Below are 17761 nucleotides of genomic sequence, written 5' to 3'. Positions count from 1 at the left end.
CTTTCCCTCCTTCCATCATTTACAGAGACTTACCTAAAATAGTGTCAAGAAGAATCCTACATTGCCTCCTGCCCCAAATACTTGTGTAATTGGTTTTCTCAGCTCCAGGGCAGAAATCTCATGGTTTATCCCCAGGGCTCCCAGCTGTCTTCTTAGCTGCTTGATGGGAGTGATTGACTGAAGACTTCTTTAACCTTCAGTTTATGCTAAGGGTTTAACTTGCATTGCCTCAAGTGCTTTTTGTGAAGTTTGAAAAGCACAATTCAAGTATATGTAGTGTCTCCTGTTCTTGAGGTCTCCATGATTCTCATTACTAATTTTTGGTGCTACTTGGGTTTGAACTCAGAGCCTCATGCTTGCTTGGCAGCATTTTGTCACCCCAGCCTTTAAAATTTTTTGTTTGCTTTAGTTATTCTTCAGGTAGGATCTAGTGTTTTTCTACTTCCAGCCTTCTTTATGGCAGGGGTCACATGTGCAGGCCACTACAGGTACAGGCTTATTGATTGAGAGGGGAAGGGGTATGTTTTTGCCTGTGCTGGCCTTCAACCTTGATCCTCCCTATCTCTGCCTTCCCAGTAGCTGGGATTACAGGCATAAGCCTTTGTGCCTATATGATCTTTCTGAATGACAGGTTAAAGCAACTGTGCAGCTCAGAACTGGAGTCTTTCCCCTTATTATCTAGCAGCTGTTGTTTCTGCACACACTTCTGGTGTAGCAGGGGCAGTTCTATAAGTCTAAGAGGAATGACAACTTGGAACCTCTGAATTAATTGATTAATTAATTTAGTGATACTGGGGTTTGAACTTAAGACTTTGTAATTAGTAGGCAAATGCTCCACCACTTGAGCCACACCCCTAGCCCTGAACCTTAGAATTCTTTATGATGGTTTCTTCTGGGTTTCAGCTGAAGAGAAGGCCCGGGAGGCAGAGAGCAAAGCTCGGACGTTAGAAGTGCGCCTGGGTGGAGACCTCACACGGGACTCTAGGGTAAGGTCCTAGCCTTATGTTGTTCTCTAGTGTTTCTAGCCCTAGAGAAGACCATGGCAAGTGAGCCTAGTAAATGAAATAGAGCATACAAGTTTGGTGACAGCCATTTTCTGCAGAAAGCAGGAAATCCTCAGGTGTGATTTTGCATCCATGTCAGTGAGATGTTTTCCATGTAAAGCCGTAAAACTATACATGCTGTGTCCTGGAGTGCTTGTCCCTCATACGCTGCCGCTGTGTATTGCCAGGTGATGTTACGGCAGGTTCAGAACACTGCCATCACCCTGCGTAGAGAAGCTGACGTTAAGAAGAGGATTAAGGAGGCCAAGCAACGGTGAGCACCTGGGCTTTCTGTGGCCAAGTTGCCATTGTGACAGCTAGTTTACTTTTAATATTGTGATCCCGAATGCTTGTCAAATTCTCTTACCTTGAGCTCTTAGTCTTTGATTCTGTATGAAAAAGGACAGACCTGATACCTTGAACACCAAGTTGCCCTTGCCAGCCCTTAATCACTTCTCTTTCTCTCTCTTTCTCTTTCTCTCTCTCTCTCCCTCCCTCCCCCTCCCTCTCCTTCTTTCTCTCATTTTCTTTCTCTTTTCTCTCTCTCTCTTTTTGGTTCTACAAAATACTCATTTAAGGAATAAAATTTTAAAACTTTCTTATGCTTCCACCACCTGGCAATATATTAATTTTTTTAATTTTGCACATACATATCCATAGTTCATTCTGCTCTCATTGGCTACAAATGTAGAATACTGTTTTAAGTCAACTTTCTTGTTTAGACAGTGTATTGCCTTGGGCCTTAAATTTGTCCCTGGTCTCAGCTCTGTGTGTCTGTGTGGAGCTGCTTGGGTTCTGAGGCATGAATTGCTGGTTTGCTTCTGGTTGGCCTCCTTGCCCTAGGTGTAGGTTTCCTTTTCCTTCCATCTAAGTCCATTGCTTAGCTATCTGCTTTTCTTTTTTTTCCTCCTGTTTGGTTTTTTTAAAATATTTTTTAAAATTTTCATTGTTTTTATAATTATTTTAATTTCTGTTTTTGTTTTGCCAGTCCTGGGGCTTGAACTCAGGGCCTGGGCACTGTCCCTGGCTTTTTTTTTTTTTTTTTTTTTGGCCAGTCCTGGGCCTTGGACTCAGGGCCTGAGCACTGTCCCTGGCTTCTTCCCACTCAAGGCTAGCACTCTGCCACTTGAGCCACAGCGCCGCTTCTGGCCGTTTTCTGTATATGTGGTGCTGGGGACTCGAACCTAGGGCCTCGTGTATCCGAGGCAGGCACTCTTGCCACTAGGCTCTATCCCCAGCCCTTTTTTTTTTTTTTTTTTTTAAGATGATAACAGGATAGATTTATTGGGGAAGTAAAAAGCAAACTGACCAGCCAGGGTTGCAGCCCAGACTCGGAGCTGAAACTGTGACCACAAGTGGCCTTCTAGGCCGGGTTCCTGGCTTCTTTTTGCTCAAGGCTAGTACTCTACCACTTAAGACACAGCACCACTTCTGGCTTTTTCTATGCATGTGGTACTGAGGAATCAAACCCAGGATTCATGCATGGTAGGCAAGCACTCTACCACATTCCCAGCCCGTATCTGCTTTTTCAGTTCCAAGATTTTCTTGATCCAATCATGTGGTAGTGTCTTACATGTTCTTGTGAATTTTTGTTCTCAGAATTAATCTACCAAGGTTGAGGGCATGGCTCAAGATAGAGGACCTTGGATTCAGACCCTAATATTACTCTCCAGAAAGTTAGTTTATGAACTGGATGTGGTCATACATGATAGCACTTAGGAAGCTTGAGGCAGGAGAATTGTGAATTTGAGTCCAACCTGGGCTAGAAAAGCCACCACAAGAAATCACTATAGAGTATTTATTAGTTGATGGAGTGTCAAAGAAGGTATGAAGATGACCTTGTGTTCTACCACACAACTATCTTTGCAAAGATTTGCAGCAGCTTCATAGTAACCCATTAATAGCCCATTCCTATTTTGTTACCAAAAAATGAAAAACTGTGTGCTTTTAGTTAAGGAAAGCTAGAGTCATTATCAGTGCAGATTCTTATCAAGTCTAATACATCACACATCTACTCTTGGCGATGCATTTTTATTGTTAATGTATCTCAAGTTTAAGCTTAACCATCTTTGTCACCATGGTGTTTGTGTGTTTATGACTAGATCTATCTGAATTCCTTTATCTTTTTTAGAGCACTCAAAGAACCTAAGGAATTAAATTTTGTTTTTGGGGTCAACATTGAACACCGAGATCTTGATGGTATGTTCATCTATAACTGTAGTCGCCTGATCAAGATGTATGAGAAAGTAGGCCCACAGCTGGAAGGGGGCATGTGAGTAAACTACCTTTGGGGAGCTTTCCAGCCTGACATGGATGCAGGCCTTTTCTCAGTGAGGTGACACCTGTGTCTTCTTTCTCTGTGCAGGGCATGTGGTGGGGTTGTTGGAGTTGTTGATGTGCCCTACCTGGTCTTGGAGCCTACGCACAACAAGCAGGACTTCGCTGATGCCAAGGAGTACCGGCACCTGCTCCGAGCAATGGGGGAGCACCTAGCACAGTACTGGAAGGACATTGCCATTGGTAATGGGGTCAGGCTCCTTGGCTTCTGTCCTTTCTCTTTACCTATAGCTTTAAGATGCTCTTGTGGCCTGGGAGGGTGAATTTTGGAAGAGGGTGAGATTGGCGCCTGTGACAGGTATGTACCTGCCTTTCAGCCCAGCGTGGAATCATCAAGTTCTGGGATGAGTTTGGCTACCTTTCTGCCAATTGGAACCAGCCCCCATCTAGTGAGCTGCGTTTCAAACGCCGGAGAGCTATGGAAATCCCAACCACTATTCAGTGTGGTGAGTTGAGTGGCCAGAACCCTCTTCTGACTTCTTCCCATAGTAGCCCAGTGTCCATTGCATCAGTGTCCTGATTTGACTGGCACTTTTTGACTTGGCTCATACTAGGGATCCGAATGACTATATGGTCCTTCCTGTAAGTATAGTCTTCAGGCTATGCCAGTGCTTTGCTTTCTAGATGAAGCAGAAAGTTACCTAACCTTCCAGGCCGGATGCAGTGGATTTGATGCCATTGAGTGGATGACTAAGGCAGGATCCCAGTGCAGGCAGGAGAGAGGCTAGGGACATTAAGAGCCCAGGATATTGAATGTAGCTCAGTGGCGGAGAACTTGCCTAGAATGCATAATGACCTGAGCTCAGTCCCTAGCACCAAAAAATAATAAGTTTTCATTCTTGTTTTAATCACTGTCCCCAAGAACATTTACTGCTCTATAAGGACACGGCAGAAGAAAGATCTTTGTGTGAAAAGTCTGGGGCATCTTTGCTTGGGCTTGGCTATGAGGAAGACTCCAGATAATGCTGTTGGGTGTTGCTGGAACATCTGTGGGTGTTTTCTGTATTGCAGATTTGTGTCTGAAGTGGAGGACTCTCCCCTTCCAGCTTAGTTCAGTAGAAAAAGATTACCCTGACACCTGGGTTTGTTCTATGAACCCTGATCCTGAGCAGGACCGGTGAGCCCTAATGGGGTTTGTGGGTATTTTCTCTTCCCCCAACTCATATACACAGGCACACACAGCCCATCATCCCTTTTCCATTCACTCTTGGAATAAGAAACTTGTTTCTTGAGTCATTGCTCATATCCTTGCATCTCTGGGTTGCTGCACATAGTTAGCACCCAGGAGGGAGGGAAAAATATGTCCCATAGTACATGCCAGTTCCATGCATTGGAGCTCAGTTGGTTGCTCCTATCTCTCCTTTGAGAGACAGCTGGGTTGGCTGAGGAACAGGGCCCTGTTCTGATATGACCTCCATAATCCCTTCTCTCCAGGTGTGAGGCTTCTGAACAGAAGCAGAAGGTCCCCTTGGGAACATTGAAAAAGGATACAAAGACACAAGAAGAGAAGCAAAAGCAGCTGACAGAGAAAATTCGCCAGCAGCAGGAGAAGTTGGAGGCTCTTCAGGTGTGTAGGTCTTGGACATTGGGCAGACAACCATCCTGTGTTGTGTCTGCCTGGGACTGGAATCTCTTAGTGACCCTTGTGTGCTCTTCATTCACCATGTGTGCTCAGCAAGGCTTTCCATCCTGGGCCTTAGGTCCAAACCTCCTGTTTTTTAAGTATACCTTGCTTATTTTTTCAAATAACAGTTTTGCTTATGTGCTCCCAAGTGGTCCAGTTTATTTAGAGTGTGTAACTCCAGAAAATACATAGCCAATATTAACTAAATATCCTTCTAATTTTTCATGTGCTATATTGTTTATCTACATGCATACACATATATGTACCTGTATATATTTTTGCTGTTTATCTTTCTTGATGAGTTTCTAGATGTGAAATTCAAGAAACTTCCCAAAGTTAGTTTCTGCATATGTAAAAGATAGGCAAAGGTACGCATTATGTAATTTGTTTATTTGTGTCAGTTCTGGGCTTGAACTCAGGGCCTGGGCACTGTCCCTGATCATCTTTTGCCTAAGTCTAGCATCTACTTGAGCTACAGCTCTACTTCCAGCTCTTTTGGTAGTTCAGTGGGGAAAAGTGTCTGCCAAGGCAGGCAGATCCACCAGTCTCAGTCTCCTGAGTAGCTAGGCATGAGTCACCAGTACTTGGCTTCTTTTATATTTTTAAGATTGGACAATTATTTATATGTACACTTGTATTTCCTTTAGAATTCTTAAATTTATTATATCAACATTTGTTTTCTTTTTTCTCAGCTTTACTAGATTTTTTTAGATACTTTTCTAGATATGTTTCATGATTCATAACTGTTACAGCAAGGCATTTATTTTCCTTTCTGGCTTTATGCAATGTTCTAAATTGAAATGTCTTTTGTACTGTACCTGTTTTTTCTGGTTTTGTTAGAAAAAGTTCTCTTCTATTAGGCCTTTCTCCCATTTTGTGGCTCATTTTAGAGAAATTGTTCCATTAACACTTTTCCTTGTCTCTCAGTTGCTGGATGAATCCCATAGTATCCTGTAATTGCTGATAGTCTAAACTTTAGGGTTTTTTGTTTTTTTGTTTTTTTTTTGCCAGTCCTGGGGCGTGGACTCATGGCCTGAGCACTGTCCCTGGCTTCTTTTTGCTCAAGGCTAACACTCTATCGCTTGAGCCACAGCGCCACTTCCAGCCTTTTCTGTTTATGTGGTGCTGAGGAATCGAACCCAGGGCTTCATGCATGCTAGGCAGGCACTCTACCACTAGGCCACATTCCCAGCCCTAAACTTTAGTTTTTGACTCTCCAGTAAGAGTAGGAGGTTTGTCAGGACTAGGATTATGGCTCAGGTTTTAGTTGTCTATTTACTGTCTGGGACCCATAGTGAGGGTTCAAAAAGTGTTCACCTGAATGTGTCAAGATGTACAACTTTAACATGTCTGGCTTGCAGAAAACTACACCCATCCGCTCACAAGCTGACCTGAAGAAATTGCCCTTAGAAGTGACCACTAGACCATCCTCTGAGGTAAAGCCCAGGACATGGTGGGGCTCTTCCTCTGTTATGCTGGTATCAGTGCTCTTGCTCTTCATGGATTCTTTTTAGGAACCTGCACGGAGACCTCAGCGTCCTCGGTCACCCCCTTTACCTGCTGTGATCAAGAATGCACCAAGCAGACCCCCTTCCCTGCAGACTGCCAGATCAACCAACCAATCTCGAAAGGCTCCTGTTGTCAGCAGCTCCCCAAAGCCTCCTGTTTTGACAGCTCGAGCAGAGGCGGCCAGTACTTCCAAGCTGCCCAGTTTACCCGATCCACCCCGAAAGCCTCTGAGTGCTCCTGTCAAGGCTGTCTCCCGGCCTGCCCCTTTGGTGCAGCCACCGCCATCATCTGTACAGCCCAACTCCAAGAACCCTCGGGAGATCCCGTCCCCCAAAGCCATCAAGAATCCAGTGGTGAAGAAACCAGAGACACCTATTAGACTCTCCCCGGTGAGTTGCTTTGACCCTCCAGACCCCTAACTCAACTGCAAGTGTTATAGGAATAGAATTGTGCTATATCACTGCTGTACTAGAAGAGCCATAGGAAGGTCACCAAACCTAGCAGGTTTTCTGCTGCCCCAAGGAGAAAGAGCAAGAAAACTAACGGGATTTGCTCAGTGACATGGAATAGGTTGATTTCCTGTCCAGGAAGTTCTTCCTGCCTAAGCTTTGATCTTCCACAAATGGAGTCACTAGCACTGGCTTCTCATTGTGTAGGCAGAGGTTGGTGTCTTGGGGACAGGTGGCTTTGGTGGGCTCGAGTAGTTGTCAGTATGTGTCAGGGAGGCTACAACTGGCTAGCCAGGCAGGCATTCGAAGAACAAGCTTTGAGCAAAGTTCCTCATGATGCAAGGGCCAGGAGGTTGCTTCCCTGTATACTGAGAAAGGTCATGCAGGGACCAGGGTGCAGCCCTCTCTGGGAATAGCCCCCTTTAGCCTACACAGAGTCTTCCTGTGTCTTTACACCTGAATGATCTCTTACCTTCTTACTCTAGGCTAATCGAAAGCGGAGTCTTGTGATCTCTGATGATGAAGATACTGAGGAAGAGGCTGAAAAGAGAAAGGAGAGGTGCAAACGGGGCAAGTTTGCTGTGAAGGAGGAAAAGAAGGAATCAAACGAGGTGGGTGGTTGAAGTGAGGTTCTCAAAGCCTCCCTCCTCATGCCCTGTGTGCTCACAGTCTGTGCTGGTTCTCATTGTGTTGATGACCTGAGCTTTCCACAAACCAAGTAACTGAAATATAGTATCAAGAAGGATTTAGAGAGAGATTGGCTCTAATTACAGGCTCAGAGTCCCACTGGTGCCCTGCTGGGGGTCTGGGATCATTGTTTCCCCATATCTGTGATATGCCTCATCCTTTTTTTTATTATAATAAAGATGATGTACAGAGGGATTACCTAATTTATTTTAAAGATGACAGAAGAGAAGATACCTAGCACCATGATTTTAGAGAGTGAATTAAATTGCAGCACAAGACAACACCACTGATGACTGTGGGTGGCCAGTAATACATAAGTCTGTCTTTTGCAGGTCACTGGAGATGCCTCCTTGCAACAATCAGATAGTGCTGGGGAAGAGGACCAAGTTGAACTCAAAAATGCTCAGAAAGGTGCGCTTGGGGAGGTCCCCGCAGCCTGCCATTGTGGTGAAGTAGATCCTTCACTAGCAGCAGTTTGCTCCCGAAGGCTTGGAGGTCTTGCTTGGGCTTGGGCTTGGTGCAACAAGTGATCACAGTAGAATCCCAAGCAGAATTCCAAAGTGGGTTGTTTGTTTGTTTTTAATTTTGCTTGTAGTGCTAATGATTAAACCTAGGGCCTTGCTCTATCATTGAACTATTCATGTTCCCAACCCTGCTGTATGATGTGTATGTCTGTGCATATGGATATGTAGTATTGTTTTGAGACAGTCTTACTATGTAGCCAGGCTTGCTTTGAACTTGCTGTTGTTGAACTTGTGATCCTTTTGCCCAGCCTTCTGAGATTATAGTTATATGCCATTATGCCTGGGTTTTTAAAAAAAAATTGTCAAGGGGTTACAGTTACATGCATTAAAACATTAGGTAGTGAGTTCATTTCTTGTCTAACTTGTTACTTCCTCCCTCATTTTTCTCTTACCTTCCCTCATCCCCAACCCTCCCCCCCCAAGTTGTACAGTTAGTTTACAATAGTTTGTCTTGTAGCTTGTTTTTTTTTTTTTTTTTTATAAACACCAATTCTTTGGTGTTCACTCATCCTCTTGCTTTCCAGCAGTGTCATGGCAGATGTGAGATGGTGGACTCTGGGTCCCTGGGATAGTAGGGCAAGTGTCTGGGGTTCCTATCCTCCACCCCCCCCCCCCCCGACCTGACTAGGGATAGTAATCTAGTTCTCTGATTTTTCACTTCTGAATTCTCAGATAAAGGGCTGCATGTGGAGGTTCGTGTGAACAAGGAGTGGTATACTGGCCGTGTGACAGCTGTGGAAGTGGGCAAGAATGTGGTACGGTGGAAGGTGAAGTTCGACTACGTGCCCACAGATGTAACACCGAGAGACCGCTGGTAATGTCCTTTTCTAGGAGGACAGGATGACAAGTCAGCAGGGACAAAGGGAGGAGGCAGCATTTAGGAGCCCAGGACCTTCTGACACAGCTCTGTGCCCCATAGGGTGGAGAAAGGCAGTGAAGATGTGCGGCTGATGAAGCCACCTTCTCCAGAGTATCAAAGCCCTGACACACAGCAAGAGGGTGGAGAAGAAGAGGAGGCTGTGTTGGTCCAGCAGCCTGTGGTCGTGGTAGAGCCCTCTACCTCTGAATGTGCCCGCATAGAGCCTGATACCACTGCTCCAAACACCAGCCATGAGACCATTGACCTGCTGGTCCAGATTCTCCGGTTTGTGTCTTTGGCTTTATTCTCTAGGCTGACAGTAGATCTCCACACCACGCCATTCCAAGTCCTCATTCCCACCTCCTTTCTTGCTTAGGAATTGCTTACGATATTTTCTGCCTCCGAGTTTTCCCATTTCCAAGAAGGAGCTGAGTGTTATGAATTCACACGAGCTAATATCTTTTCCTCTGGTAAGTCTTGCCTGCCTTTGGTTTGCGTCCCCATTCCATGCTTGTGCTTGTGATTGCTCCTGAGATTGCTAGCTCTCAGCTTTGCACTCCGCCTCAGCTTGTGTGTGTGTGTGTGTGTGTTGGTACTGGAATTTAGTTTTCGTTCAAGGCTGATGCTCTGCTGTTTGAGCCACAACTCTATTTCCTGACCTCCCTTCTTTTTGCTCAGAAGGAAGGAAGGGACTGTGTTGTGGAGAAAATGTGGTTTGACTGGAGCAGACTCTAGTGTGCAGAAAGCCAGCCTCACTCACTGCAGATGCTAGATGTTGAGCTTTCCTTGCAGTCAGCAGATACGGTTTAACATACCTGTTCTTTATTCCAACACAAAAAAACTTTTCCCAGGTAGCAGAAAAGTATGAAACATGAGGCCGAGTGGTAGGTAGGCAGACGCTGTGGTGTGTGATGAGCACCAAGGCTCACATGGCCCAGCGGATATTGATGTGTCACCTCCTCCAATCCTTTCTCTGACACTTAAGGTGCATTAGAGACATGCCGAGGGCAGGGAGAGGTGGATAGTGGCCAGGCCTGCAGCAGCCAGGGAAGGAAAGGATGAAGAAATAAGGTCCAGCAAGTGCTCTGTTTGAGGTGAGGACTCCACTGGCAGAGGCTCAGGTGGGGTGGGGAGGGAAGATGGCAATAGGGTCAGGGCAGCAGGTTCTGAGTTGAGCATTTAGGAGAGAAGTGGACAGAGTAGGAAGTGGTGCCTCTTGGGTGTCCATGCTGGCCTAACCTCTGCAGGGAATGGCCGGACCAGCAAAGGTTTGAGTTGCAGGAGCCATCATTCTGCACCATGTCCAGGGTAGGAGCCTACAGCTTTTTCATAGAAGGCTAGTTAGCAAGTACAGGTTTGCAGGCCATCTAGCCTTTGTGGCAGCTACTCAGCTCTGCCACCATGACATGAAAGTAGCCACAGGCAGCTGGATGATTTGCTCCAGGGGCTGTAGTCTGCTGCCCAGCCTCTGAAGTGGGTATCTTAGTAGTAGTAGTAGTAGTAGTAGTAGTAGTAGTAGTATGTTTGGACAGGATTGATAGATGCTGGATGGAGAGGCAGAGAGGTTAATTGTAAAAGGTCAGAGGTGAGAGGACTGGAATGGAAGCCAGGATTATGGAAAAGGGCCAGAGGGTGTTGACAGACTGTCATTGAGTGATATGTGACAGTAGAAGCAGAACTTTAGGCTTGTGGGGAATTAGAAGTTAAATGAGAGAAAACAGGGCAAGTGTAAGGGAAGTGATGAGCTGAGGTTTGTGCTACACTATGTTCCTGGTGATACGCAAAGGGCCAGCAGAGATGAGAGGTCAGGAGCTCAGCCTCATCCTTCTGATGAGGGATACTTCTTTGGTAAGATTTCCTAGGGAAGGGAGGAAGATTCCAGTAGAGTTTGGATTAGTTTCCAGAATGTGGAGCCTCCTGTGGTAGCTGAGTGCTGCTTGATAGTTTGCAAGAGAGAAAAATAGGGGCTTTTCGCTTTTCTACTTTCAAAAATGAAATGATAGGGGTTGAAGAAACTCAGGCACTTCTTCGCACAGGTCTGATTCTTGCCACAATGCCGTCTTGCTGTCACTGTGCATGAGAGGGTAAAGTGCTTGAGGAGCCTGTGACAGTTCTTGCACACAAAACTGGAGGCTTCAGCTTTTGCCCTTGTTTAGGCTGTGGGTGCTCTGGGCAGATCTCAGGACAACAAGCAGCTGACAGGACAGCTGGGTCTGGCTGGTATCTTGTCAGTCATATTTGTTGCTTTTGGCTTAACATTGTTGCCAAACTCAGTGCAAAGCCTGGATACAGCAGGAACTCAGTGAACCTGACTGGTCAGTCCAAAACAAAGTCAAAGTGAGTCTGAGTCTCTAAATAATAGCAGCTTATTTTGTACAGAGAAATAGAATTTCAGCATGCATCATTGAACTTCTGATTGTTGTAATGTCTAAAACCATTCTAGCTTTTAAATTGGAGAGGGTGGGGCTGTGGGGGTGGGTCAGGGACTTGATTCTGCTAAATTCATATGACCTTATCAGTCTGTGAATGCTAGTTCTTTTTCCTGTTATGCCAGACCAGGAGTTTCACAAAGCCTTCCAGAGGCCCTGCAAATACATTAAATATTTAGAAAAAAAAAAATTGGATGTAGGCTTCTGGCCAGGCATGGGCTGGCATGTAGGGGCATTGTGATTTTGAGCTGACTCTGGGCAGTGGCAGTGCTGATTTCAGGGGGACAGTGGTGCTCACCCTTGGGCCCCCAAGGACTCCTGAGTGGCCGCCACCCTAAGTACTTAGAAATGATGGAGCTGCATGTGGGAAATGCCACTCAAGTTTATATTGCATTCTTGGTTTTCCTGGACCTCATGGAGAGTAAATTGGGATTACCAGAACTACAGCTCATGCCTCGTTGGCACTGAGATAGAAGGGGAAGGGTTACAGACTGTGATGCTTCTCTCAGCCATAAAAGAATTAGGGAAATCCTGAAAGCATCTCAAAAACTACAGAGGTGAACCAGATATGCTGATGTCGTTTATCTTGGCCACAATGGAGTCTGATTGAACAATAAATACCCTATTATAAACTTACTGATGCATTTATGCTGCCAGACCCTCAGAATGTTTCCCTTAGAAGATCACATCTTGGATTGTCGATGGCTTGTATTCACAAAAGATTAGATTTGAAACTCATCAGTCTGCTAGCTTTTATCTCAAGATAGTCAGGGTTAACAGTAGCTCGTCTGTTCCCTGCGTTTTCTTTCTGGAAAGGCTCCCCCAGATGAAAGAATTTATATTGTCCAATAGAGTGGTTGCTGTAGAGCTTTCTTTTGTTTTGTTATTGTTGCCAGTCCTGGGGCGTGGACTCGGCCTGAGCACTGTCCCTGGCTTCTTTTTGCTCAAGGCTAGCACTCTGCCACTTGAGCCACAGCACCACTTCCGGCTCTTTTCTATATATGTGGTGCTGAGAAATCGAACCCAGGGCTTCATGTATACGAGGCGAGCATTTTACCACTAGGCCATATTCCCAGCCCCTGTAGAGCTTTCTTATTGGAGACAGTCTGCATTCATATATGTTCTGGCAGGACATGTGCTGAGAGGTGAGGCCATGTGCTGTCACCACACTCCTAGCTGCCACTGTGAGCTCATTGAAGCCACCTCTTCTTCCCCTTCTTGTGCATTTTGGTCATTCTAGCCAGCTTGGCATGGCACTTCACGTGGCCTTAGACAGCAGAAGAGTTGACTGCTCTGATTTCATTCCTTGTAGAAAGGATTCTGAGTGATTCTTTCAGTTTGATTCTTCTGTTGCATTTTCCTCTTCTGTTAACCTTAAATCAGGTGTGTATTAGTTGGGACCTCTGATTGCTACCTACAGGAATATTGGGCCTTCTGTTATTCTATCCTTATAGTTACAGTACTGCATGAGACAGAGTAGAAGACAGTGTCAACCCTAAAAAATGTCTTTATTAACTAGACTTAATTTTCCCATTTTTCATATAGACTTAATTTTCCCATTTTTCATAATCCCCCGTTATGTTGTATAAAGCATAAAAATTACATTCTCAACAAAAAATATTGAATAGCTGCTTGTCAATCTATAATTTCCTCAGAATATAAAAACAGCAGAAGGAAAACACATCTGTGGCTATCTTCAAGACACTGTACACTAAAGTGGCAGCCGTGTAAGATAGTGCTAAGGTCTCTCCCCTGGGTCCTGTGAACTCATGCTTCCTTCCACCTGGCTTCCTTCCACAGAAAGAATACTTCAAGCAGTATGAAGCAGGGCTCCAGAATCTGTGCAATTCCTATCAAAGCCGTGCCGACTCCCGGGCCAAGGCCTCTGAGGAGAGTCTGCGCACCTCTGAGAGGAAGCTTCGTGAGACAGAGGAGAAGCTGCAGAAGTTGAGGACCAACATTGTGGCTTTGCTGCAAAAGGTGCAGGAGGTGAGCCAGGCAGCCCTTCCATTGCAGCTGGACCACTTGGTCTCTCAGGCAGGGGGCCTGGCACCTCCTACCGCCTTCTCACAGGACTCTGTCTACCCATAAGAATCTCTGCTTCCAACCCTGGCTGCACAGCATCCTGACCAGAGGGCTTGAGGTGGGCCTTCCCCTCCAGAGCCACCGAACCCATCTCTGTCCCTTGTTTGGACACTCCCATGTACAGCCTGATTTGAGCATCTTCCAAACCATAAAGTTCTTGCTTTTCCAGATGATGTCTGGGGTGGAACTGCGTAGTCTGGAAGTGGGAAGGGGCCCCTTAGGGTACTCCAGGCAGTGAACATGGGGTGCCTGTTCTGCGTCTGTTCCTGGGGTCCTGGGAGAGGGAGACAGGGCAGAGCAAGTCCCAGCTCTCGCAGCCTCGTAGTATGATGGGATGGATGAGTCAGAGTTACTAATGGTGGTGCCATGAAGTAACAAATAAGAGACCAAATGCCAGGGTTGGCTGCTTGACTAGGGTCATTTGGGTGGCATCTGAGGAGATATTTGAGCTGGGACTGGAAGCTGATTATTGCAGGAGGGGCAGGCTGGTATGAAAGTGGGATTTGATCCTGAGAACAGCAAATCACTGGGAAAATGTGGGGTGCCATACTTTTCAGTATAAGACACACTGGGTGGGGGCATGCGGTTTAGAACAAGGGAATCCAGTAATAAAGTTCCCACATTATCTGAGGGAAGTAAATGGGAGGTTGGTGGTAGAGGCAGGGCAGGAGCAAGAAGCCTGGATATCCTACGAGAAAATTATGGGCATTAGGTGATCAAGACAGGTCATGCTAGGTGCCATGACTCACTTGTAATCCTAGCTACTCAGGAGGCTGAGATCTGAGGGTCCTCTTTAAAGCCAGCAAGAAAGTCTGGAAGTCCAGCAAAAAGCTGGAAGTGGAGCTGTGGCTAGAGGGAGAGAGTGCTAGCCTTGACCCAAAATGTTCAAGACAGTGCCCAGGCCCTGTGTTCAAGCCCCAGGACTGGCCAAAAGGAAAAAAGCAAACAGGAAGGTGGCAAACATGTGGTTCTTGTCTGAAATCCCAGAGGAGAATGAGAGAATTTTGGTTCAAGGTCAGCCCAGGAACATGAGATCTCATCTCAACCAGTAAGCCAGATATGATGGTACATGCCTCTCATCCCAGCCAGGATAAGTAGAGGGGTTGTAGTCTGAGGCTGTTTCCAAGCAAAAACACAAGATTCATTCTGTAAAATGAACAAAGTATTGAAAGGGCTGGGAGTATGTCTAAAATTGGCCCCAAGTTCAAATCCTAATACCAGATAGAAAAAGATAGGAATGACAGATGGAATGAAGGGAATGAAAGGGGACCCTGGCCTCAGCCCCAGGAACCACTCCTCACTTTGTGGCTCCAGCTAACCCCCCCACCATGCTCTGTTCCAGGACATAGACATCAACACAGATGATGAGCTGGATGCCTACATTGAAGACCTCATCACCAAGGGGGACTGAGAGGCCGGGAGCCAGGGATCCGCCCCCCCCCCCCCCCCCCCGCCCTTCCATACAGCAGCTCCTCAGGAGGGTACCTTCCTGAGCTGCTGGACTGATAACTTGTTTTGACTTACATAGGACATGTGTGCTTTTGGAGGAAAAGACCCTCTTCTTTGAATCTTCCTCCCTAAGTTTATAAATATTTATTTTTTACAAAGAGACGATGCTGCGCCTGCCATGAGACCATACATTTTGTGCCTGTGACTCAGGCACAGGATGGAAAACCTTCCTACTTTTGCCACACTGGCTGGCTGAGCCTGAGCCACTCCGGCTCCTGGCTCCTCAGTTGTGGTGAGGCTAGTGCCAGGGTAAAGTTGGAGAAGCTCCAGGGATGACAGTGATTTCTCTTCCAGGGGACTGAAAATGGAATCTGGGAGATGCAGGTGGGCGAGAGTCCTCCAGAGCTGTGAGGTCCCCGGGGCCAGTGGTCAGAGCAGGCTCAGCATCCAAGGGGACTCCCCTCCTAGCTCCTCTTGTCAGATGTATTCGTCTGCAGTTGACCCAAGTGGTTGTGGTATTTAGTTTGGGGAAGAAAGATCTTTGCTGTTCAACCTCCCCATGTACCACCTAAGTTTTCTTTGGGGGAGCGATTCCTCAGCCATAGGCTGCCAGGTTTCCTGCCTTGGTAGTGTGCATCAAGGTTGAGGAGCAGCTGCTCCTATGGGTCAGTCCTCTGGCCTGAATAGCACTCCAGGTGTTGACTCCAAAGGATCGATTCCTCAGGGAAGGTGCAGGAGTATGAAGGAGCCCTCCCGGGGAGGAGGCCTCCATCCATGGTTGCCTCAGTGGTACTTGTTCCTGCTGCTTCTCTGTCTCTTGTGCCCCATGGAACACTAAAAGGAGGGGACCAGGGAACCTCTTACTTCAGGGACTTAAGAGGCATCTCTGCAGCAAGCACACTTGGCTTTCCCTCCCTGCCCAGTCACAGCCCCAGAAGCTGTGTCCTTCAGACAACTTCTCAGGGTCAGAAAGAGCTGCTGAGTATTCTCTAATGAACATTGAAAGAACTCTGGTTCCATTCCCCTCAACTCCTTATCTGGGGCCTCAAGACGTTAACTATGACCTTGTACCAGTGACTCACTCTCTTGGACATTACCTACCCCAAGTCAGCAGGGGCATCCTGCTGCCTAGTGAGGTCTCCAGAAGACAGGGAAGCAATGCAAGGGAGCCCAGCCAGCATGGAATCTGATGTCCTTTCCCACGTGTGCTGGAAGCACCTGTGACGGGTAGGTCCTGGGCTGCCTTACACCATGCCCCCAAGAGAAGGCTGCTCAGAAGCAATCCCGCCTCTGGAACATTTGAAGCACCTGAGATTTCTTGAACTGGCTATACCCACTTACCCAGCTCTCAGTTGACCCTCAGGCAGTGAGTTTGTGGGCCACTTTTGTCCCCAAACCTGTTTCCATCTGAAAGGAAGTTGATCCTGCATTTTTACTGGAGGGTTGAAGTAAAAATATTCAATTTTTTTTTACTTACATACATGTCATCAAAATGCAATACTATATAAACTCTCCATGAGACTCTCAAACTGTGTTCTCTGAAATCTAGAACCTTCCTCTTCTATTCTCTGTACCGTGACTTTAATGGTGTTCAAGACCTTTCCCATCTCATTTCAGTTGCATCCTCCTAAAACATCTATAGAAAGGGAAAGACTGAGCTTGCCACGTTTTAACTTCACTCTGGAGGTGTGTGTTCTGACCTCTGCAGCTTTTTTACCAGGCAGAGCTCCTGGTGTTCTGGATAGGAAGACAAAATGCAATGCGTGTGTCTCCATGGCCAGCCAGCATGGAGCGGTCTGATGATGTGGGAGGGCAGAGATGGGCTGGGCCATCTGGGAGGGAAGCAGCACACTGCATGGTAAGAATCCAAACACTACACGGCTGGACTATGGAGGACATATCCATCCTGAGCACATGCACACACACCCTGTTCTGTTTCCACCTATTCTACCGAGTCTATCTAAAAGCCTGTTTCGAAGTGATTTATATGGGTCGTCTTTATTCTGAACCACCACAGGGAATGTCATTGTTTTTGATATATTGTCATTTAACAGTTCTCCGGAGTGATAAACATTTGGGTTTTGAACCATTTTGAAAGATGCTGTGTTTTCATTAACTTACACCTGTATAGAGGGTAGATTCCAGAAGGGGAGGCTGCTGTCAGTGGGTGCACTAACCATTTGAAGCTACATTCCCCAACTGCCTTCCAGCTTCTACAGACCACATGGCCACCCCTTCACTTACCAGTATTGTAATTACGTCTCTTTCAACAGTTTGCTAATGTGAGAAGTGATGGACTTATGAGTCAGATGGAATTGAGCTTAACTTCACTAGCCAGTTGTGTTTTCGGGTACAGGGCTGTATGCGTTTCCAACTCTCGGGTTACCGTGCCCTTTGTAAATCAGATGGTAAAACAAAGGGTAATATATCCCCATAGGAAAGTGTCGTATCTTTGCCCTTAATTAACCCAGGGACGTAGGTAACAACTCCAGCTTGGAGTAAGTGCTGTCTCCTGCCGTTCAGAGGACAAGGGCATGGCATTTTAATTTACTACAGGGAGGCAAGGATTTGAGAGTAAACATTTCTGGTTCCCTCTTTGAGGAATACTGCCTTTTGGTTTCGAGGCTTTTCCCTGTTGGGTCCAGTTTCCTTTCCTGAATTGGATTCAGACAGTGTTAGCCAGGAGTGCACAGCAATAAGAACCAACAAGGCAAGCCCCATAGAGCTCCCAGCTTTTCCTACTTACATAGAAGGGCTGACCTGGGT

General features: G+C 46.4%; 1 protein-coding gene across 2 annotated transcripts in view; it reads left to right on the top strand.

Moving 5' to 3' along the window:
• The window catches only part of Morc2 (MORC family CW-type zinc finger 2), a 57891-nt gene extending 41931 nt beyond the window's left edge, over positions 1–15960 (top strand). For both annotated transcript variants that reach the window (XM_048343308.1, XM_048343307.1), the window contains 17 exons: positions 904–986; positions 1232–1317; positions 3175–3315; positions 3409–3563; positions 3698–3826; positions 4392–4497; positions 4815–4947; positions 6366–6440; positions 6519–6902; positions 7448–7573; positions 7982–8060; positions 8846–8987; positions 9093–9317; positions 9409–9502; positions 13262–13450; positions 14889–15567; positions 15609–15960. In XM_048343308.1, the coding sequence (XP_048199265.1) occupies positions 904–986; positions 1232–1317; positions 3175–3315; positions 3409–3563; positions 3698–3826; positions 4392–4497; positions 4815–4947; positions 6366–6440; positions 6519–6902; positions 7448–7573; positions 7982–8060; positions 8846–8987; positions 9093–9317; positions 9409–9502; positions 13262–13450; positions 14889–14957 (2216 nt within the window). In that variant the 3' untranslated portion in view covers positions 14958–15567; positions 15609–15960. The remainder of the gene's footprint in view (positions 1–903; positions 987–1231; positions 1318–3174; positions 3316–3408; positions 3564–3697; positions 3827–4391; positions 4498–4814; positions 4948–6365; positions 6441–6518; positions 6903–7447; positions 7574–7981; positions 8061–8845; positions 8988–9092; positions 9318–9408; positions 9503–13261; positions 13451–14888; positions 15568–15608) is intronic.
• Positions 15961–17761: the final 1801 nt, after the last annotated feature.

This window comes from Perognathus longimembris, chromosome 3, assembly GCF_023159225.1.
Source record: "Perognathus longimembris pacificus isolate PPM17 chromosome 3, ASM2315922v1, whole genome shotgun sequence".
Classification (NCBI taxonomy): domain Eukaryota; kingdom Metazoa; phylum Chordata; class Mammalia; order Rodentia; family Heteromyidae; genus Perognathus; species Perognathus longimembris.
The sequence above is the reverse complement of the archived record's forward strand: the minus strand, read 5'-3'. Positions and strand labels throughout refer to the sequence as shown.